This window comes from Cnephaeus nilssonii (genome assembly GCF_951640355.1).
Source record: "Cnephaeus nilssonii genome assembly, chromosome: 8".
NCBI lineage: Eukaryota > Metazoa > Chordata > Mammalia > Chiroptera > Vespertilionidae > Cnephaeus > Cnephaeus nilssonii.
Genome location: NC_137079.1, coordinates 99760797 through 99783262, shown reverse-complemented (window position 1 = coordinate 99783262; position 22466 = coordinate 99760797). Strand labels below are relative to the sequence as shown.

Genomic DNA, 22466 nt, shown 5'->3' with positions numbered 1-22466 from the left:
TGGGCAACCAGGCCTGCAAGGGAGGACAGTTGGGGGGACCAGGCCTGCAGCGGAGGGCAGTTAGGGGACCAGGCCTGCAGGGAGGGCAGTTTGGGGGAACCAGGACATCAGGAGAGAGCAGTTAGGGGTGACCAGGCCGGCAGGGGAGGGCAATTAGGGGTGACTGGGCCAGCTGGGCAGGGAAGTTAGGGGTGACTGGCCTAGTAGGGAGGGCAGTTGGGGGTGAACAGGCCAGCAGGGGAGGACAGTTGTGGGGGACCCAGGCCTGCAGAGGAGGGCAGTTGGGGGAACCATGCCAGCATTGGAGAGCACTTAGGGGCAACCAGGCTTGCAGGGGAGATCAGTTAGGGGTGACTGGGCCGGCATTTGGAGGGACCTGGCCTGCAGGGGAGGGCATTTGGGGGGGATCAGGCCTGTAGAGGAGAGCAGTTGGGGGCAACCAGGCTTGCAGGGGAGATCAGTTAGGGGTGACTGGGCCGGCATTTGGAGGGACCTGGCCTGCAGGGGAGGGCATTTGGGGGGGACCAGGCCTGTAGAGGAGAGCAGTTGGGGGCAACCAGGCCAGCAGGGGAGGGCAGTTAGGGGTAACCAGGCCTGCAGGGGTGGGCAGTTAGGGACAATCAGGCCTACAGGGAAGGGCAAATGGGAGTGACCACGCTGGCAGGGGAGGGCAGTTATGGGTGATCAGGCCTGCAGGGAGGGCAGTTAGGGGCATTCAGTCTAGCAGGGGAGCAGTTAGGCGTCGATCAGGCTGGCAGCAGAGTGGTTAGGGGCTGGTCAGACTGGCAGGCAGAAGTGGTTAGGGGCAATAAGGCAGGCAGGTTGGCAGGCGAGCAGTTGGGAGCCAGCAGTCCTGGATTGTGAGAGGGATGTCCGACTGCCCGTTTAGGCCCGATCCCACTGGAATCAGTCCTAAATGCGCAGTTGGACATCCCTCTAGGGATCCCAGATTGGAGAGGGTGCAGGCTGGGCTGAGGGACATCCCCCGCACCCCCCCCCCCCCCCCCCGTGAACGGATTTCGTGCACCAGGCCTCTAGAATGCATATAAGGTCTTTGGTCGATTACCTCCCACCCATCCACCCTCCCCAGCCTTCCCTCTGAGATTCCCTACTCTCTTTCATGCTTCCATGTCTCTGGATCAACTCCGTTCATCCATTCATTTTAACCCTTTGCATTTGCTTGCTTTTTTCTCGATTCCTTTATTCTACTCAGGATTTAATTTTTTAAATACCCCAGATTTTACAAAGTGCGGCAGTAGAATAAAAAACTGGAGTTTCTTTTCATACAAACTTATTTATTTGGATTTTCTTATATTTCAAATTATTGATACATTCAAAGAGTATAAAAAGAGCTGCTACCGATGCTAACTGTGTCGAGTCACACTCAACATCCAAGTGCAAAAGGTTAATTAGATTCCACATGAGTGAGATCGTGTGATACTTCTCTTTCTCTGACTTACTTATTTCACTTAGTATGATACTCTCCAAGTCCCTCCATGCTGTCTCAAAGGATAAGAGATCCTTTTTATTTTACTGCTGCATAGTATTCCATGGTATAAATGTATCACAGCTTTTTAATCCACTCATCTACTGATGGACACTTGGGCTGTTTCCAGATATTAACTATTGTAGATTGTGCTACTATGAACATAGGGGTGCATACATTCTTTCTGATCGGTGTTTCAGGTTTCTTATGGTATATTCCTAGAAGTGGGATCACTAGGTCAAATGGCAGTTCCATACTTAAGTGTTTGAGGAAACGCCATAATCTTTTCCATAATGGCTACACCAGTCTGCATTCCCACCAGCAGTGTACTAGGGTTTCCTTTTCTCCACTTCCTCACCAACACTTGTCATTTGTTGATTTGTTGATGGTAGCCATTCTCACAGATGTGAGGTGATACCTCATAGTTGTTTTAATTTTCATCTCTCTGATATTCAGTGACTTTTAGCATTTTTCCATTTGTCTCTTGGCCATTTGTATGTCCACTTTCGAGAAGTGTCTATTTAGGTCCTTTGCCCATTTTTTAATTGGATTATTTGTCTTCCTTTTTTTTTTTTTTAAATTGTAGGAGTTTCTTATATATAAACCTTTATCAGATGTATCATTGCCAAATATGTTCTCCCATACAATGGGCTCCCTTTTCATTTTGTTGATTGTTTCATTTTCTGTGCAGAAGCTTTTTATTTTGATGTAGTCCCAGATGTTTATTTTCTCCTTAGTTTCCTTTGCCCATGGAGATGTATCTGTAAACATATTGCTATGAGAGACTTCTGAGACTTTGCTGCCTATGGTTTCTTTTAGTATTTTTATGGTTTCCCGACTTACATTTAAGTCTTTTATCCATTTTGAATATATTTGTGTGTATGGTGTAAATTAGTGGTTTAGTTTCATTTTTTTTGTATGTATCTGTCTAATTTTCAGAACACCGTTTATTGAAGAGACTCTCTTGACTCTACTGAATGCTCTTGCCACTATCAAATATTAATTGAGTGTAATAGCTTGGATCGATTTCTGGGGTCTCTGTTCTATTGCATTGACTTATATACCTGTTCTTGTGGCAAGGCCATGCTGTTTTGATTATGGTGGCCTTGTAGTATAACTTGAATCTGATATTGTGATTTCTCCAACTTTGTTCTTCTTTCTCAAGATTGCTGCAGCTATTTGGGGTCTTTTTTGGTTCTGAAGCCTGGTGGTCCCTCCTTGGGAAAACTGCTGTTTAAAACTGCTGTTTGAACTACTCTGTTATTTTTAGATAGTCTCCTATTCTGTAAAATATAACTTTGTTTTTTAGTTTGAATATTAGAAAAGATTAACTTAACTGTCTGACCTTGTAAGCTAGCCATCTAGCATAAGGGACTGATATGCTGATACTAATGCCAGGTGTCTGTATAGATATGATATGTACTCAAGGTTACAGGTGTCTGTATAGATATGACAGGTGTTTGTTAGATATGATATATACTCAAGGTTACAAATTGTCTGTAAAAGTAACTTACGCAAGGACCTGAAAAGATATAAAAAGAGAATGCTTCTTCCTTTGGGTGTTCAGAATTTGACAGAGGTAATCTGCTCTGAACCTGTGCACAATAAAGATGACTCCTAACTAATTGGCTCATTAAGGCGTCTTGTCTAGCTCGCTGATTGACAATACAACAGTTCCATATAAATTTATAGAGTATTTGTTCTAGATCTGTGGAATATGCTGTTGGTATTTTATTAGGGATTGCATTGAATCTATAGATTGCCTTGGGTAATATGGACATTTTAATGATGTTGATTCTACCAATCCATGAACACAGTGTATTCTTCCACTTGTTTATATCTTCTTCTATGTCTTTTTTCATCGTCCTGTAGTTTTCCAAGTACAGGTCTTTTGCCTTCTTGGTTAAGTTTATTCCTAAGTATCTTAATTTTTTTGTTGCAGTGGTAAATAGGATTCTTTTCCCTTTCTGAAATTTATTATCCTATAAAAAACCGAATATTCTAAGTGTCCAGTCGTCCGTTCAATTAATTAAGTGTAATATGCTAATGATATGCTAAGGCAGCTCAACTGCTTGCTATGATGTGCACTGACCACCGGGGGCAGATGCTCCGACTGGTAGGTTAGCTTGCTGCTGGGGTCCGGCTGATTGGGACTGAGTGAGATGGGCTGGACACGCCCTGGATCCCTCCTGCGGTCCCTCTCTGGCCCCAATCATGCACCCTTGGGGTCCCTCGGCCTGGCCTGTGCCCTCTCACAATCCAGGACCCCTCGGGGATATTGGAGATCCAGTTTCAGCCCAATCCCGCAGGCTAGGCCGAGGGACCCCCGAATTCGTGCACTGGGCTTCTAGTTGGTGTATATAAAAGCCATTGATTTTTGGGTGTTAATTTTGTATCCTGCTACATTACTGAATTCATTCATTAAAAGCAGTAGTTTATTGGTGGAGTCTTTAGGGTTTTCTATGTGCAATATCGTGTCATCTGCAAATAATGAGAGTTTTACTTCCTCGTTTCTAATATGGATGCTTTTTTAGTCTTCTTATCTGATTGCTGTGGCTAGGACTTGCAGTACTATGTTGAATAAGAGTGGTGAAAGCAGACATCCCTATCTTCCTGTTCTTAGGGGAAATGATTTTAGTTTTTGCCCATTGAGTATGATGTTCACTGTAAATTTGTCATATATGGCCTTTATCATGTTGAGATATGCCCCTTCTATTCCCACTTTGCTGAGAGTTTTTATCAAAAAAGGGTATTGGATTTCATTGAATGCTTTTTCTGTATTGATATGATTATGCGATTTTTGTCTTTCAATTTGTTTATGTGATGTATCACATTTATAGGTTTGTGAATATTATACCAGCCTTTCATCCCTGGAATAAATCCCACTTGGTCATGGTGTAAGATCTTTTTAATATATTACTGGATCTGATTTACTAATATTTTTTGAGGGTTGTAGTATCTAAGTTCATCAGGGATATTGGCCTGTAACTCTCTTTATTTGTAGTGTCTTTATCTGGTTTTGGAATTAGGATAATGCTGTCCTCATCAAAAGAGTTTGGAAGTGTGCCTTCCTCTTGGAATTTTTGGAAGAGTTTGAGGAGGATAGGTGGTAGTAGTTCTTTGAATGCTTGGTAAAACTCCCTTGTGTAGTTGTCTAGATCTAGGCTTTTGTTTGCTGGGAGTTTTTGAATACTGTTTCTTTTTCATCCTTTGTTATAGACCTAATCAGGTTTTCTTATACTTCTAGAGTTAGTCATTGGAGATTATATTTTTCTAGGAATATTTCTATTTTATACACTTTGTCCTGCTTGTTGGCATATAGTTATTCATAGTATTTTCTTAAAATCGTTTGTATTTCTGTAGTGTCAGTGGTTACTTCTCTGCTTTCGTTTCTGATGTGGGTCCTCTCTCTTTCTTGATGAGTCCAGTTATTAGTCATAAATCTTGTTTGTCCTTTCAAAGAACCAGCTCTTGGTTTCATTTATTTTTTTGTATTTTTTTTTTATTCTCTATGTCATTTATTTTTGTGACAATCTTTATTATTTCCTTCCTTCTACTTACTCTGGGCTTTTATTGTTGTTCTTTTTGTAGTTTTTTAAGTTGTAGAGTTAAATAGTTTATTACTAATTTTTCTTGTTTTTTTTTGAGGTAGGCCTGTGTTATGAAGTTCCTCTCAGGACTGTTTTCGCTGCGCCCCAGAGATTTGGGGTGGTTGTGTTTTAGTTTTAATTTATTTCCAGGAAGTTTTTAATTTCTTGATCTCATTGGTAACCCATTCATTGTTCAATAGCATGATATTTAGTCTCCATGTGTTTGAATATTTTTGGGTGTTTTTACTGTAGTTGATTTTTAATTTCATTCCACTGGGATCTGAGAAGGTGCTTTATATGATTTCAATCTTCTTGAACATGTAGAGACTTGTTTTGGGTCCTAACATGTGATCTATCATTGTGAATGGCCATATGTACTTCAGAAGAATGTGTATTCTGCAGCTTTGGGGTGAATTGTTCTATAAATGTCAGTTAAATCCATCTGATCCAGTGTGTCCTTTAGAGTCACTGTTTCCTTGTTAATTTTTTTGTCAGATCTATCCAGTGAAGTCATCTACTTCACTGGAAGTTAAAATCCCCTACTATGACTGTATTGTCAACCTCTTTCTTAAATTTCTCTATAAGTTTTAAAAAACATTTAGGTGCTCCTATATTGGGTGCATATATGTTTACCAGAGTTATATTCTCTTGTTGGCTCGATCCCTTTAGTATTATGTAGTGACCCCATATGGGTGTTGCTTCCCCAGCTTTTTTCTCTTTTTCATTTTCATGGAAAAAATTTTTTCCGTCTCTTCACTCTCATCCTGTGTGAGTCTTTTGTCCTGAGGTCGGTCTCTTGTAGACAGTATATAGTTGGGTTATGTTTTTGTATCCATTCAGCTACCCTATGCCTTTTGATTGGAGCATTTAACCCATTTATATTTATGGTTATTATTGATAGGTACTTATTTATTGCCATTTTAATTCTGTATGCCTAGGTTTCTTGCTCTATTTTTTCTTCTCATTACAGCAGTCCTTTAGCATTTCTTGTTATGCTACTTTAGTAGTGATGAACTCCTTTAGACTTTTCTTGTCTGGAAAGCTCTTTATCTCATTGTCTATTTTGAATTGTAGTTTTGCTGGATATAGTAATCTTGGTTTCAGATCCTTGCTTTCTATTACCTTGAATACTTCATGCCATTCCTTTCTGGCCTGTACAGTTTCTGATGACAAATCAGATGACAGCCTTATGGGAGCTCCTTTGTATGTAACAGTTTCCTTTTCTCTTGCTGCATTTAAGATTCTCTCTTTGTCTTGAATTTTTGACATTTTAATTATGATGTGTGTGAAATTTATGGCTTTATTCCCTTTTTTTTAAAATTTTGGTACTTCTTTCTTGGAATTTTGTGTGTCTCCTGAACTTGTGTAACCTTTCCTTCATCAGGTTAGTGAAGTTTTCTGTCATTATTTCTTCAAACAGGTTTTCTATCCTTTTCTCCCTTTCTGCCTCTTCTGGCACACATGCTATGCAAATATTGCTACATTTCATGTTGTTCCATAGCTCCCTTAAGGTGTCCTTCTGTTTTTGTTGTTTTTTTGTTTGGTTGGCTGGCTTATGATTGGTTTTTGGTTGGTTGGCTTATGATTGGTTTTTTCTACTCTGTCTTCTAATCATTGATCGTATCCTCAGCTTTCTCTAATCTGCTGTGTATTCCTTCCAATGTGTTCTTTATTTGTGCTATGTCATCTTTTTTTCTGTTTTCATGGTTACCATATCTTTTCTCATACTGTTGAGCATCTTTGCCATCATTATTCTAACTGCCCCTAACCACTTCTGCCTGCCAGTCTGATCACCCCTTAACCACTCCCCTGACAGCCTGATCAATGCCTACCTGTTCCCCTGCTGGCCTGGTTGCCCCTAACTGCCCTTCCCTGCCGGCCTGGGCACCCCTAACTGCCCTTCCTTGCCAGCCAGGTCGCCCCTAACTGCCCCCCCCCCCTGTTGACCCGATTGCCCCTAACTCCCCTCCCCTGCTGGCCTGGTTGCCCCTAACTGCCCTCCCCTGCCTACCTGGTCACCCCTAACTTCCCTCCCCTGCCACCCTGGTAACCGCTAACTGCCCTCCCCTTCCGGCCCGGTCACCTCTAACTGCCCTCCCCTGCAGGCCTGGTCCCCCACAACTGACCTTCCCTGAAGGCCTGGTTACCCCTAACTGCCCTCCCCTGTAGGCCTGGTCCCCCAAAACTGCCCTCTCCTGAAAGCTTGGTTCCCCCCAACTGCCCTCCCCTGCAGGGCTGGTCCTCCCCAACTGCCCTCCCCTGCAGGCCTGGTACCCCCGACTGCCCTCCACTGCAGGCCTTGTGCCTTCCAACTGCCCTCCCCTGCAGGTCTAGTCCCCCCCCCCCAGCTACCCTCCCCTGTAAGCCTGTTCACTTCCAACTGCCCTCCCCTGCTGGCCCGGTCACCCCTGATGGCCCTCCCCTGCTGGCCTGGTGGCCCCTAACTGCTCTTCCCCCGGTGGCCTAGTCACCCCCAATTACCCTCTCCTGAAGGCCTGGTTTCCCCCCAACTGCCCTCCCCTGTAGGCCTGATCGCCCCCAACTGCCCTCCCTTTCAGGCCTGGTCCCTCTTGGTCCCTCCCAATTGCCCTCCCCTGCTGGCCTGATCACCCACAATTGCCCTCCCCTGCCAGCCATCCTGTGGTGACCATCTTGTGTCCACATGGGGGCAGCCATCTTTAACCACATGGGGGAGATCATCTGGTGTGTTGGAGTGATGGTCAATTTGCATATTACCTCTTTATTATATAGGACTAGAGGCCCAGTGCATGAAATTCGTGCACGGAGTGGGGGGGTGTCCCTCAGCCCAGCCTGTACCCTCTCCAATCTGGGACCCCTCGAGGGATGTCCGACTGCCCGTTTAGGCCCAATGATCGGGCCTAAACGGGCAGTCGGACATCCCTCTCACAATCCAGGACTGCTGGCTCCCAACTGCTCGCCTGCCTGCCTTCCTGATTGCCCCTAACCGCTTCTGCCTGCCAGCCTGATCACCCCCTAACCACTCCAATGCCAGCCTGATTGATGTCTAACTGCTCCCCTGCCAGCCTGTTTGCCCCCAACTTCCCTCCTCTGCCAGCCTGGTCACCCCTAACTGCCCTCCCCTGCAGGGTTGATCGCCTCCATCTGCCCTCCCTTGCAGGCTGGGTGCCTCCCAGCTGCCCTCCCCTGCTGGCCATCTGTGGTGGCCATCTTGTGTCCACATGGGTGCAGGATCTTGGACCCCATGGGGGCAGCCATCTTGTGTGTTGGAGTGATGGTCAATCTGCATATTACTCTTTTATTAGATAGGATAGAGGCCTTGTGCAGGAGTGGGGGCCAGCGGGTTTGCCCTGAAGGGTGTCCCGGATCAGGGTGGGGGTTCCCTTGGGGCATGGGGTGGCCTGAGCAAGGGGCCTGTGGTGGTTTGCAGGCCGGCCATGCCCCCTGGCGACCCAAGCGGAGGCCCTGGTATCTGGAATTTATTTACCTTCTACAATTGAAACTTTGTAGCCTGGAGCGGAACCAAGCCTCCTGCATGCTCCACGGCCCGCAGCCATTTCTGTTTGGGTTCATTCACCTGCTATAATTGAAACTTTGTAGCCTTAAGCAGAGGCCTTGGCCCGGCCAGGGTGTGCAGAAAGCTTTGCTTTCTCCATTGCCGCGGGCAACCCTGGCCTGGTCTCTCCAGCTCCGTGGCTGCCGCCATTCTGTTTGAATTTATTTACCTTCTATAATTGAAACTTTGTAGCTTAAGTGGAGGCTTAGGCCTGGCAAGGGCATGCGGAAAGCTTGGCTTCCTCTGTTGCCTGGGAAACCTTGCTCTCTGTGGCTGTAGCCATCTTGGTTGGGTTTATTTGCATACTCGCCCTGATTGGCTGGTGGGCGTGGCTTGTGCTGGTGGGCGTGGCTTGGACATAGCAAAGGTGCGGTCAGTTTGCATATTACCCTTTTATTAGGTAGGATTATTATATAGGATTCTTGAGTTAAAGTTCAATCTTCTTTCAGGGATGGAGGGAAATAGTGTCCTGGATGCTTGGTGTTAGGAGAGATCTAAGGGTCTTAATGTGTAAATTAGCTTTTAGTCAGTTCTTTTTCCTCAGCTCTACCTCTACTCCCTCTTCCAGAGGAAGATTAAGTATCATTACTTCCTATGCCTTTGAGGGGTTCTGTCATGTGCTGTAAAAGGGGCTACTCTGATTTCCTCACTAACAGCTGAGATTTTAGCTTTCTTTGGTCTGTTTTGTGAATTACCACTTGTGTGTGTGTGTTTTCCAGTTTATCTTTCTTTGTCCTTGTGATTTATGTCTTTATTTACCTACTAGAGGCCCAGTGCAGGAACTCGTGCGCAGGTAGGGTCTCTCGGCTTAGCCTGCTATCAGGGCCATCTTCCACCCACTCGCCAGTCCCCAGTCCCGCCCCACCGCCACCCACTCCGGTTCCCTGTGGTTCCCCATTGGCCATCCAGCAATCAGAGCCTATGGGCTGGGGCGGGGGTGTGGACCAAGAGGTGGTCAATGCACCTCATAGTGACTAGTCGATCAGTTGTTCCAGTCGTTACGACGTTATGGTCGCTGGCCTTTTATTATATAAGATTATTTTAAAATTATGGAATAACATAAACACATGTAGTACACTGATTATAAATTTATAGCCTAATGATTTTTTATATATGCAATCATTTCTCAGATCAAGATAAAGAACATTTCCATATATAATAAGGTCCTCTCTGTTCTTTCCAAATCTGTATCTACCACCTGTAAGCACTATTTTTATTTCTATCACCATATACTAGTTTTGCCTACTTTTCAGCTTTACAGAATCATTCATGTATTATGTCGTCTCAATATGAAATCTTTTTTATCTGGCTTCTTTTGCTCCAAGAATTGGTGAGATTTGTTGGTTTATTTTTTAGTTCCTGCATTATATAAATATACCACTTTTTATCCCTTCTCCTGTGAATGGACATTTGAGTTGTTTCAAGTTTTTGGCTTTTGTGAATAAAGCTGCTATGAATATCATTGTACATGTGTGTATTTATTCATTTATTTTGGTTATATACTGATGAGGGGGAATCGCAGGATTATAGAATAAATATTTAGTTTTAATAGAAATTGCTAGTTTTCCAAAGTGTCTGCACTATTTTTTACTTACATTAGCAAAGTATGAGACTTCCAGTTGCTGTCTTTTTTAACATTAGTCAGTCTTTTCAACTTAGCCATCTTATACGTGTGTAGTCATACTGCTGTGGATTTTAGTTTAATTTCTCTGAAGGAATAATATGTTGAATTACCTTTTCACATGCCATTTAAATATGTTCTTTTATGAAGTACCTATTCATTCATTTTTCTCATTAAAAAGAATGGTTATGCCTTTTTAATAATCTCGTTAGAGTGATTTTAATGGACTTTTGGGAGATAGCAGGGTTTAACTGCATGTGAGTAACCTGCCACCTTTAAATGGAAGTGAGGTAACTTTCAAGCTTCATCCAGGTATTTTTTTCTCATTTTTGTAATCTCCAATGTATTATTCAACTTCATTTTTAATTAGCTGGGCATAGTCTGTATTTATATTATAATGAATTTTAGAATAATGCTTTTTGGTTCCAATATTAAAGATATGAGATAGGAAATTTTTATGTCTTCTAAGAAACTGGAACAAGAAAATTATTCAGTAATTTTAGTCTGCCTTATTCTTTTCTGTTTTTAATTAAAATGATGTTTAGGACCAAGAGCATTTTTTATTTATCCATTAAACACATAATGAGTATTTTCTCTATGTCAGATCTACTAGTAGGCTTAGGGAATACAATAGTGAACAAGACAGCAAAGCTCCTGTCCTCTTGAAATACACTGAGTGGCCAGATTATTATGATCTCTGAACGCATAATAAACTGACGACTCAATGTATATGTACTAGAGGCCCGATGCATGAATTCGTGCATGGTTGGGGTCCGGCCAGCCTGGCCAGGGGGAGGGGACATAGGTGGTTGGCCGGCCTGCCTGCTGGTCAAACTCCTGGTCGAGGGGACAATTTGCATATTAGCCTTTTATTATATAGGATATACACTGAGGGGCCAGGTTATTATGCATTTAGAGATCATAATAATCTGGCCACTCAGTGTATGTTCAGGTAGGAGAAATTCAGTATAAGTAAGTAAACAAGTACCAAAGATAAATAAAGATAATTTCCTGTTTTGCAGAAATGGAGCAAGAGGCACAAAATGGAGAACCTGCTGAAATTAAGATCATCAAGGAAGCATACAAAAAAGCCTTTTTATTTGTTAATAAAGGACTGAATACAGATGAATTAGGTCAGAAGGAAGAAGCAAAGAACTACTATAAGCAAGGAATAGGACACCTGCTCAGAGGAATCAGCATTTCATCAACAGACCCTGAGCACACAGGTCCTGGGTGGGAATCTGCTAGGCAGATGCAACAGAAAATGAAAGAAACACTACAGAATGTACGTACCAGGTTGGAAATTCTAGAGAAGGGTCTTGCCACTTCTCTACGGAATGATCTTCAGGAGGTGCCCAAGTTATATCCAGAATTTCCACCTAAAGACATATCTGAAAAGGCACTGGTGCCTCAGTCCTTTAGTTCATCTCCTCAGCCCACTGAGGTAAATGGAAACACTTCAGCTCCCAGTACAGGGTCAGTTCCTGCGTCTAGTTCTCTATCCTTACCATCTCAAAGTCCTCCAGCAGAAGCACCTCCTGCTTATACTCCTCAGGCTGCTGAGGGTCACTACACTGTATCATATGGGACAGAATCGGGGGAATTTTCATCAGTTGGAGAAGACTTCTACAGAAATCATTCTCAGCCACCTCCTCTTGAGACTTTAGGCCTAGATGCAGATGAGTTGATTTTGATACCAAATGGAGTACAGATTTTTTTTGTAAATCCTGCAGGGGAGGTTAGTGCACCTTCATATCCTGGATATCTTCGAATTGTGAGATTCTTGGATAATTCTCTTGATACAGTTCTAAACCGTCCTCCAGGGTTTCTTCAGGTAAGCCAAAGAAGAATGTAAACATAATTTGAAATATGGGTAAAGTACATTATTTTTGTTTGTTAATATTTATAATGTGTCTAAGACAATAAGTGCAAAAAGATCATTATAAGTTCTAGTTCCTTTTAAATATATTTATGAAAATTTTGAGCTTTGAATGATAGCCTTTCTTTTTCTTTTTATTTTAACCAAGTTTTATTTTAGTATTAAACTTGTAATGACAGGTATTAAATTTTTAATTCTTTATCTGAAGAAGAAACCTAATAACTTTAATTTCAAAAGGAATTTATATAACATGTGGATGTATAATAGTAAATTTTCACTAATGAGACCAAGCTCCAGCTGAGGGGCTGAGCTGGACTAAACCCCCACCCATTGTCTAGAACAGTGGATCTTAACCAGGGGTGATCTCCTCTCCCCCTTCCCTGGGATATTCTGACAATGTCTATAAATAATTTTCATTGTCACAACTGAAAAGGGGGAGTATGTTACTGCTACTGACATATAATAGGTAGAGGCTAGGAGTACTACTACACATTTAAACAGAGCATCTCCCATCAATAAAAAAAATTATCCAACCCAAAACATCAGTCATGCCAAGGTTGAGAAACCTATCTAGAAGAAGAGACTGATGATAATTTAGGATATAATTCTAACATTCCAAGCAGATAAATTTACCAGGATACTCTTGGCCCAAGAGCAAAGACTGGTGCTATTGTTGTTAGGGCTCATCAATCCATAATAATTTACCCTGAGAAATGTCTGTAACGTTTTATTTGAGAAGATTTGGGAATGCTCAAGTTTAATCAAGGTGATGAAAATGTAGTTAATATTAGAGGAATCATGACATAGTAAGGAACCGTTCCCAAACTTTCAAACTTTAGTCATTTAAGTATAATCTTTACTGTTTTATTGATCAAATCCACATCTCTGCTATTATTTTAATATTTTATTTGGATGTCTTATTTGTTAATTTTGTCCTAAACAATAAGAACTATGAAATTGAGGGAAAGATGTATTTTTTCCTAATACATATTAAGATGCATAATAACTCAAATTTAAATAATTTGTGTATTACTTGAAGTCGTTTCATATACCATAGATGGTTATATATCACTAGTGGCCTGGCGCACGAAATTCGTGTACGGGGGCGGTGTCCCTCAGCCTGGCCCGCACCCTCTCCAATCTGGGACCCCTCGAGGGACATCCCTCTCGCAATCTGGGACTGCTGGCTCCTAACGGTTCACCTGCCTGGTTTCCCCTAACCACTCTGCTTGCCAGTCTGCTTGCCTCCAACTGACCCCCCCGCCGGCCTGCTCGCCCCCACCTGCCCTCCCCACTGGCATGCTTACCCTCAACTGCCCCCCTGCTGACCTGCTAACCCCCAATGCCCCCCCCACCGCCCTGATCACCCACAGCTGCCCTCCACTCTTAGTCCCTAACTGCCTCTACCTTGGCCCCGCCACCATGGCTTTGTCCAGAAGAACATGTGGAAGGTCTCCTGGAAGGTCTCCCAGTCTAATTAGCATATTACCCTTTTATTAGTATAGATAGAGGGCTGGTGCACGGGTGGGGGCCAGCTGGTTTGCCCTGAAGGGTGTTTTAGATCAGGGTAGGGGTTCCCTTGGGGCGTGGGGTGGCCTGGGCAAGGGGCCTGTGGTGGTTTGTAGGCCGGCCATGCCCACTGGGGACGGTGCCGGCCTGGGCGAAGGGCTGGGGCAGTTTGCAGGCTAGCCACACCCCCATGCGGTGAGGGTCCCCACTAGGGGGTGTGTGGCCAGCCTGGATGAGGGGCTGATGGCTGTTTGCAGGCTGGCCATGCCCCCCAGCAGGGACTCTCACCCCATGGGGGCGTGGCCAGCCTGGGTGAGGGGCTGAGGGCTGTTTTCAGGCTGGCCAGGCCCCCAGCAGGGACCCTCACCCTGATGGTAGCATGGCCAGCCTGGGTGAGGGGCTGAGGGCCGTTTGCAGGCCCCTCCCTTGGTGGCCGGCCCGGGTGACGGCGACCTAAGCCCCCCATACACCCAGGCTGTCTCTGTGGCCGCTGCCTACAGGCCCCTCCTTCGGTGGCCGGCCCAGGCGGGCAGGAAGCTTGGCTTCCTCCATTGCCAGGAGTGACCCAAGCCTCCTGCTCGCTCTGGCTGGCTCCGTGGTTGCCGCCATCTTTGTCCCGCTAATTTGCATACTCACTCCTGATAGGCTGGTGGGTGTTGCGAAGTGACGGTCAGTTTACATATTTCTCTTTAATTAGTGTAGATACTTTGGAAAAATCAGGTTTTTTTTTTATTTTTTTTATTTTTAAATTTCTTTATTGATTAAGGTGTCACATATTTGTCCTCATCCCCCCATTCCCATCCCACACCCCTCCCCTTGGATGCCCCAACCCTCTGTTGAACTTAAGCATTGGTTAGGCTCATATGCATGCACACAAGACCTTTGGTTGATCTCTCCCCCCCTCCCCCCACCCTCCCCTATCCTCCCTCTGAGGCCCGATAGTCCGATCGATGCCTCCTTGTTTCTGGTTCTGTTCTTGTTCATCAGTCTATGTTGTTCATCATTTATTGTAACTTGCCTGAAGTTTGACTTTTATAAAAGATGGACAGTGACTTTGAGACAACTAGAAGAAAAACAGAGATTCCTTAAAAGAAAAAGAATTTTCCCAGCTGGTGTGGCTCAGTACTTGAGCATCAACCCATAAAACAGGCAGTCACCGTTGAATTCCTGGTCAGGGAACATGCCCAGTTTGCAAGCTTGATCACCAATAGGGGGCATGCAGGAGGCAGCCGATCATTGATTCTCTATCATCATTGATGTTTCTCTCCCTCTCCCTTCCTCTCTCTGAAATCAATAAAAACATACACTGAGTGGCCAGGTTATTATGATCTCTGAATGTATAATAATCTGGCCACTCAGTGTATACATCCTATATAATAAAAGAGAAACATGTAAATTGACCTTACCTCTGCTACGCTCACCATCCAATCAGGAGTGAATATGAAATTAACACAACAAAGATGGCAGTTAATTTGCATACGCAGGCGCCGAGCCACCTGGGTCCCGGGAACATCCTCGGAACCCAGGCCACTCCTAGCCTGTAGGCCTGTGCTTAGGCCCTGAGTGGCAGGGATCCCAGAACGCCTCCTCCCCGGCCACTCCAGGCCTATGGGCACAGCCACTTGGGCGTGCGCCGGCACCAAGTTGTGGTTCGGGTCCATGCTCCCAGCCTGGCACCCACGTGCGGAGACCCTGGCATGTGCGGCCCAGGTGTTCCCACATGCCCTCCAGCCTGGCACCCATGGCGTGGGGCTGGCTGCCGGCCTCAGGGGGTGTGCGGAGACGGGGATGTTCCCGCCCCCAGCCGCTTGCGCATGCGCCAGCCCCAAGCAGCGGTTCGGGTCCACGCCCCCCAGCTCAGCACCCACTATGGGGGGCTGGCTGCTGGCCTCTGCGGTGTGTGGAGACCCCGGCAGCCGCTGCCGCACGAGGCCCAGGGGGCCCCGCACGCCCCAGCCCAGCGCCCACTAAGTGGGGCTGGCTGCTGACCTCGGGGGCGTGCTGCTGACCTCGGGGGTGTGCGGAGACCCCAGCGGCTGCTGCCGCACGGCCCAGGGTCTCCACAACCCCCCCCAGCCTGGCACCCAAGACCCAAGATGCGGGGCTGGCTGCCGGCCTCAGGAGCATGTGTCTCCCCCCCTCCCCCCGTGGCGGGGACACCCCCCTAGCTCAGTGGACACAACGCACAGGATCCTCTGCCGCATGAGCTACAGAGGAAACACCTTTTTATTTTTTTTAAAATATATTTTATTGATATTTTTACAGAGAAGAGGGGAGAGGGATAGACAGTCGGAAACATCAATGAGAGAGAAACATCGATCAGCTGCCTCCTGCACACTTCCCACTGGGGATTTGCCTCCAACCAAGGTACATGCCCTTAACAGGAATCAAATCTGGGACCCTTCAGTCTGCAGGCCCATGGTCTATCCACTGAGCCAAACCAGTTCGAGAGTAAATATCTTTTCTGACTGCTCATTGGCTAAGCTCCCTGTACGCCGCCACTCACAGTGTTCTTGGTAACTTGGGTTATAAGAATCCAAGAAGGTGATCTAGGGTTTTTCCACCACACTCCTGGAGAAAAAAACGAAGGTCTGCTGCTGGAGGGGCTAAGAAATGTCATATCCCACCCTAGCTGGTTTGGCTCAGTGGATAGAGCCTCGGCCTGCGGACTGCAGGGTCCGGGTTCGATTCTGATCAAGGGCATGTACCTAGGTTACAGGCTCCTCCCTGGCCGGGGCCCAGGTCAGGGCTCATGTAGGAGGCAATTAATCAAAGTGTCCCCCTCACATTGATGTTTCTCTCTGTCTCTTCCTCTCTCTTCCACACTCTCTAAAAATCAGTGGAAACATGTCCTCAGGTGAGGATAAAAAAAAAGAAAGAAATGTCATATCCTATGAAAGACACATCTTGAAAATGCCTAAAGAAAGTTGTCATTTTTTCTTGGTGAAGGGACTGGAGTCCGTGTTGATGAAAACACCTTGGCGGCTGCGGTGGCTGACAGTGGCTGCAGCAGCAGGGTGATGGGGCTGGTGCCTTCCCCTGACCAGCCCGGTTGCCTCCCACAAAGGGAGGCCAGACTGCGGCTTACGCCCGCTCCCCATGAGGGCTCCCAGTCTTGTGAGAGGGGGCACCCGGGCTGAGGGAACACCCCCTCTGTGCATGAATTTCGTGCACTGGGTCACTAACATATATATATTAGAGGCCCGGTGCATGAATTTGTGCATGGGTGGGGTCCGGCCAGCCTGGCCATGGGGAGGGGACATGGACAGTTGGCCAGCCTGCCTGCTGGTCGAACTCCTGGTCGAGGGGACAATTTGCATATTAGCCTTTTATTATATAGGACATACACTGAGTGGCCAGATTATTATGCGTTCAGAGATCATAATAATCTGGCCACTCAGTGTATTTAAAAAAAGAAAAATAAAGAAAAAGATTTTGAACATGTTTATTAAGCACTTTCCAGGAAAGAGTCAGATCTGAGTACTCTGATCCCTGTTTGTTTATGTTCTGTTGGTCAGAAATGGTGGTAGTGTGCTAGAATTTTCTATCTGTTTATATGAAATCTTTTGTGCTCTTTGACTTATGTTCATCACACATAATAGATTGCTCTAGCAAGTTTTTTAATGTTAGAGCCATGTCCTGAGTGAGGGGCACAGTTATATTCTGGTCACTCAAATAATGTATCTCAATGGAAATGAATAAATTTGATTATTCCAAATTAAACTAGTCTCTTCTGAATTTAGATCTCTTGAGCTTAAGTCTCAAATATCAGTGTACTGACAATCTGACCTCCCATATGACTTTGCAGGGCAGCTTTGTGTCATTTTAATTTTACTTCACAATAGATAGTGTCAAATGAACATTGTTGGCCAACAGGAATCCCCAGTTTGGGGTGCAGTAAAGAAGGAAATTTTATTCAGTTCAAGTAGGTCAGTTTTGACACAGCAAGGGCTGTGTAAACAGCAATGCTATTAGGTGGCCTGGAGCCAGGCCCCTCTCAAGCTAGACAGCTCTGCTCTGCCCTCTGCTGGTCTGCTCCACCTTTTAGTCTTTGGTGGAAAACAAAGCATTCCTAGAGCCAGAGGGTAGCTGCTTATATAGATCAAAGTTCCTGCCTCTGGTCAGGGATTGGTTTGTACTCAAGCAAATGATGATTCCAAATCCTTTAAGTTCGGTTGGACACTGTCCTGCTTGGTCAGAATGGAGCCACTCTGATTGGTTGGTAAGGAAATTGAAGGGCTGTAGCTGCGCAGCTCCTGTTGGATGGGAAAAGCCTCAGTCCTACTGGTTGAAATAGAATTCCAGGAACTCCTTTATAAGACCTGTCAGACTATGCCAGGAACACAGTGCAGGCAGGCAGTTTAGTGCAAGAGGCAGGCTGCTTGGTGCAGGCTTCTCCCTGAATTGCAGTTTGCATGAGAGGCCTGTACAAAAATGGCTGCTTGGCTGTGTTTTTTTGTTTGTTTTTTAATTTGAGCCTAGTTAGCCACCAGGAGCCCTCTTTAGTAGGTATCTTCTTTCTCATGGTTCCCAGTAGTAAATCCAATAAACATAACTCAAGTGTTTTGTTTAGTCTCTGTCATGTTAGGTTCTCTTAGAATGCTGAGTTTCTAATTAAAATAATTACTTCTAATTAACCAATACTAACCAACTTAATGGAATTGGTGTGAGGAGTAAATCAGTAAGTACATGTAGAGTACTTGAAAACAGTTTGATTTTATTTATTTCTACAAAGGAATGTCTAATTTACATGATAAAGAAAACATTAATTTACTTTGACCATTATGTATTTAAAGTTAGACTCATGATTGGTTAATAGTGGGCTATTTAAAACCGCCAGTTTTAAGATTGTTTAAAGAGTGGAGCAGTAACATTTTTAGTATAGTTCTTGTGAATAGTTTGCCAGAAGATCAGACTAATAAATGGCTAATTTTTGTTGGGGACTTGTTGATGCTGATGCTTCTATAAAGATGCATTTCAAACTTTGAAATGTTTGTTTTCTGGTATAACAATTTTAAAACCTTGGTGAAAACCTAGTTCTGTTCATTGATTTTTCTTTTTTTCTTTTTAACTAATCCTTTCAGGTTTGTGACTGGTTGTACCCTCTAGTTCCGGATAGATCTCCAGTTCTTAAATGTACTGTAGGAGCCTACATGTTTCCTGATACAATGTTACAAGCATCAGGATGCTTTGTGGGGGTCGTCTTGTCTTCTGAATTACCAGAAGATGATAGAGAACTCTTTGAAGATCTGTTAAGACAAATGTCTGACCTTCGGCTCCAGGTAACTTGTATGGTTGTCTTCAGGATGAAAATCTACTTTAACATAAGCGTAGGCAATTTTACTCTAGAGTTCACAATCTTAGTCACTATTTACAGTAAATTCCAAACTTGTATTTGTGAACACACAAGTAAATCTATACTAATAATAGCCTAGGTGGCGTCACGCCCTCACGTCATCACAAGATGGCCGTCACAAGATGGCCATGTGCATAGTGGAGGTGGGGCCCAGCGGCCGCTCCACGCGGTGAGGCCTGGGGGTCTCGCGGCCCTGCGTGGCATGGAGGAGGCAGGTCACGGCAGGGGAGGGCAGTTGTGGGCGATCAGGCTGGCAGGGGAGGGCAGTTGTGGGCGATCAGGCCAGCAGGGGAGGGCAGTTGTGGGTGATCAGGCTGTCAGGGGAGCGGTTAGGGGGCAATCAGGCTGGCAGGCAGAAGCGGTTAGGGGCAATCAGGCAGTAAGGCAGGCGAGTGGTTAGGAGCCAGCGGTCCCGGATTGTGAGAGAGATGTCTGACTGCCAGTTTAGGCCTGATCCCCTAAACTGGCAGTTGGACATCCTCTGAGGGGTCCCAGATTGGAGAGGGACACCCTCTCCCCCCCCTCCCCGTGCATGAATTTCGTGCACCGGGTCTCTAGTTAGTATATAATACATTAGAATGAGTTAAAGAGCTATGGAAAAAAATGGAGAGTAGAGGAACAGGAAACAAAGGAGTTCTGGTGTAGGTGGGGCAGGTGCAACTGTAAATAGGGTGATCAGAAGGGGCCTCATGGAGAAGGTAATGTTCAAACAAAGACTTGAAGATGACCCATTGGTTCAGTGATGGTGTATGAACTCATGCTAAAAGATTGCTGAGAGACCTCCTGTATGTGAGGTTGGCTGAGAGGCCATTTATAAAGGCAAACCATGATCTAACAATTCACTTGGCTTGGCTTGCATCTCATATCACAAGGTGACATGAAGCCACACACTGAATTTTACATCCTGCTGTGTTGCAGCAATTAATCAAGATTTTAGAGTCTATATCTATTATCCATTCATTCATTTATCAAACATGTATTAATTGTCCACTCTGTTGTAGGCCCTGTGCTGGGTACCTAGGATGTAGAACTCAGTCAGCTTGGGGTTATACCTATTGCTTAAGATGCTTGCAATTCAGCCAAAGGTGCATGTATGTGAAATGACAATCCTAAAACAATCTACTAAGTGCAAGATAAAGTTATGCATCTGGGTAATGAGAATTCAGAGGGCATCAACCCAGGTGTGGGGTCACAAAAGGTTGCCTGACAAAGAATGAGCAGACCTTCATCAATGACAGCCTACCTCCCCCCTGTCAAAATCACTGGCTGGCCCTACCTGGTTAGGCTCATTGGTTAGAGTATTGGCCTGCAGACTGAAGGGTTGTGGATTTGATTCTGGTCAAGGGCATATACCTCGGTTGCAGGCTCAATCCCCAGCCCCAGTTGGGGCACATGCAGGAATCAACCAATATATGTCTCTCTCACATCAATGTTTCTCTTTCTGTCTCTCTCCCTCCTTCCCACTCTCTCTAAAAATCAATGGAAAAAATAACCTTGGGTGAGGATTGACAAAGAAAAAAAAGACATCAAAAAATACAACCTTGAGTGAGATTTGACCAAAAAATACAAACCACTGGCTGAGTAATTGCCCTCTGTAACTCTGAAATCCTTTATAAATATCAGGGAAAAATTATTGTTTTTCGAAATTGTTTCTGTTTTTGTTTGTTCGATTATTTTGTTTTTTAGATCCTCCATGTAAGTGAAATGATATGGTATTTGTCTTTATCAGTTTGACTTACTTCACTTAGCATAATAACCTCTACATGCATGTTGTCACAAATGGTAAGATTTCATTTTTATGTTACAATAATATTCCATTGTATATATGAACCACCTCTTCACTATCCATTCATCTTTTGATTGGAGCATGTAATCCATTTATATTTACAGTAATTATTGGTAGGTATGTAGTTATTGCCATTTGATTGTTTTTGTAGTTCTTCTCTATTCCTTGCTTATTCTCTTGCTCTCTTCTCTTGTATGTTGATGATAGTGTTATGCTTGGATTTCTATAGTGTTATGCTTGGATTTTTTTCTCTTTATTTCTTGTATATCTCTTGTAGATTTTTGGTTTGTGGTTACCATGTCCTTCATATATACCAAGCTATGTTTATAGCAATTTTAAGTTGAAGGGCACTTAAATTCAAACACATTTTATAATCACTATCATTTTTATTCAGCCCCTCCATGTTTATGTTTTCGTCATTATTTTTTATGTCTTTTGTGTGTCTATGTGCTTGTATATGTCCCTTAATTTACTGTTATAATTACATATGATCTTCCTACATTTGCCTTTATTTTAGTTGATCCACTGCTTTTATAATGTGTTTGCCTTTGTCAATGAGAATTTTTTTCTTTGTGATATCTTCTTACTCATATTTTAAATTTTTTCTTTTTTTAAATATATTTTTATTGATTTTCAGAGAGTAAGGGAGAGGGAAAGAGAGATAGAAACATCAATGATGAAAGAGAATCATTGATTGGCGGCCTTCTGCACACCCCCCACTTGGGATTGAGCCTGCAACCCGGTTCAACAAGGGTGTCCCATGTGCCCTTGACTGGAATCAAACCCAGGACCCTTCAGTCTGTAGGCTGATGCTCTATCCACTGAGCCAAACTAGCTAGGGCTAAATTTCTTCTTCTTAAAGAAGACTTTTTAACATTTCTTATAATACTGGTTTGGTGGTGATAAACTTCTTCAGCTTTTTCTTGTCTGGGAAACTCTTTATCTCTCTTTTGATTCTAAATGATAGCCTTGCTGGGTGGAGGAGTTTTGGTTGTAGGTCCTTGCTTTTCATCACTTTGAATATTTTATGCCAATCCCTCTAGCCTGCAGAATGTCTATTGAGAATCAGCTGATAGTGACTTATAGGAGCTCCTTTGTATGGCTTTTCTCCTCTTGCTTTTAGGATTCTCTGTCTTTATGCCATTTTAATTATGTTGTATCTTGGTGTTGGCCTCTTTGGGTTCATCTTATATAGGATTCTCTGTGCTTTTTGGGCTTGCATGTCTGTTTCCTTCACCAAGTTAGGGAAGTGTTCTGTCATTATTTCTTCAAATAGGTTCTTATTCCCTTGCTATTTCTCTTCTTCTTCCATTCCCCATATGATGCAAATGTTGTTATGCTTGATATTGTCCCAGAGGCCCCTTAAACTATCCTCATTATTTTGGATTTATTTTTTTCTATTTGCTGTTCTGATTAAGTGTTTTTTATTACCTTGTCATCCAAATCACTGATTTGGTTTCTCTGCTTCAGGTAATCTAACTGTTTATTCCATCTAATACATTCTTCATTTCTGACTGGTTCTTTTTTATGACTTCTGTTTCCTGTCTTGTTGAGGTTCTTACTAAGATCATCAGTTCTTTTCTTAATTCATTGAGCATCTTTGGTTAATCTCTTCTGGCTCCCACAACCCCTCTTCCCTCTAAGATTCCTCAGTCCGTTCCATGTTTCCATGTCTCTGATTCTATTTTATTCACCAGTTTATTT

At 44.0% G+C, this 22466-nt stretch overlaps 1 protein-coding gene across 2 annotated transcripts in view; it reads left to right on the top strand.

The window, feature by feature from the left end:
• The window catches only part of SPART (spartin), a 73872-nt gene that overhangs the window by 12908 nt on the left and 38498 nt on the right, over positions 1–22466 (top strand). For both annotated transcript variants that reach the window (XM_079779243.1, XM_079779244.1), the window contains exons 2-3: positions 11255–12066; positions 18705–18902. In XM_079779243.1, the coding sequence (XP_079635369.1) occupies positions 11257–12066; positions 18705–18902 (1008 nt within the window). In that variant the 5' untranslated portion in view covers positions 11255–11256. The remainder of the gene's footprint in view (positions 1–11254; positions 12067–18704; positions 18903–22466) is intronic.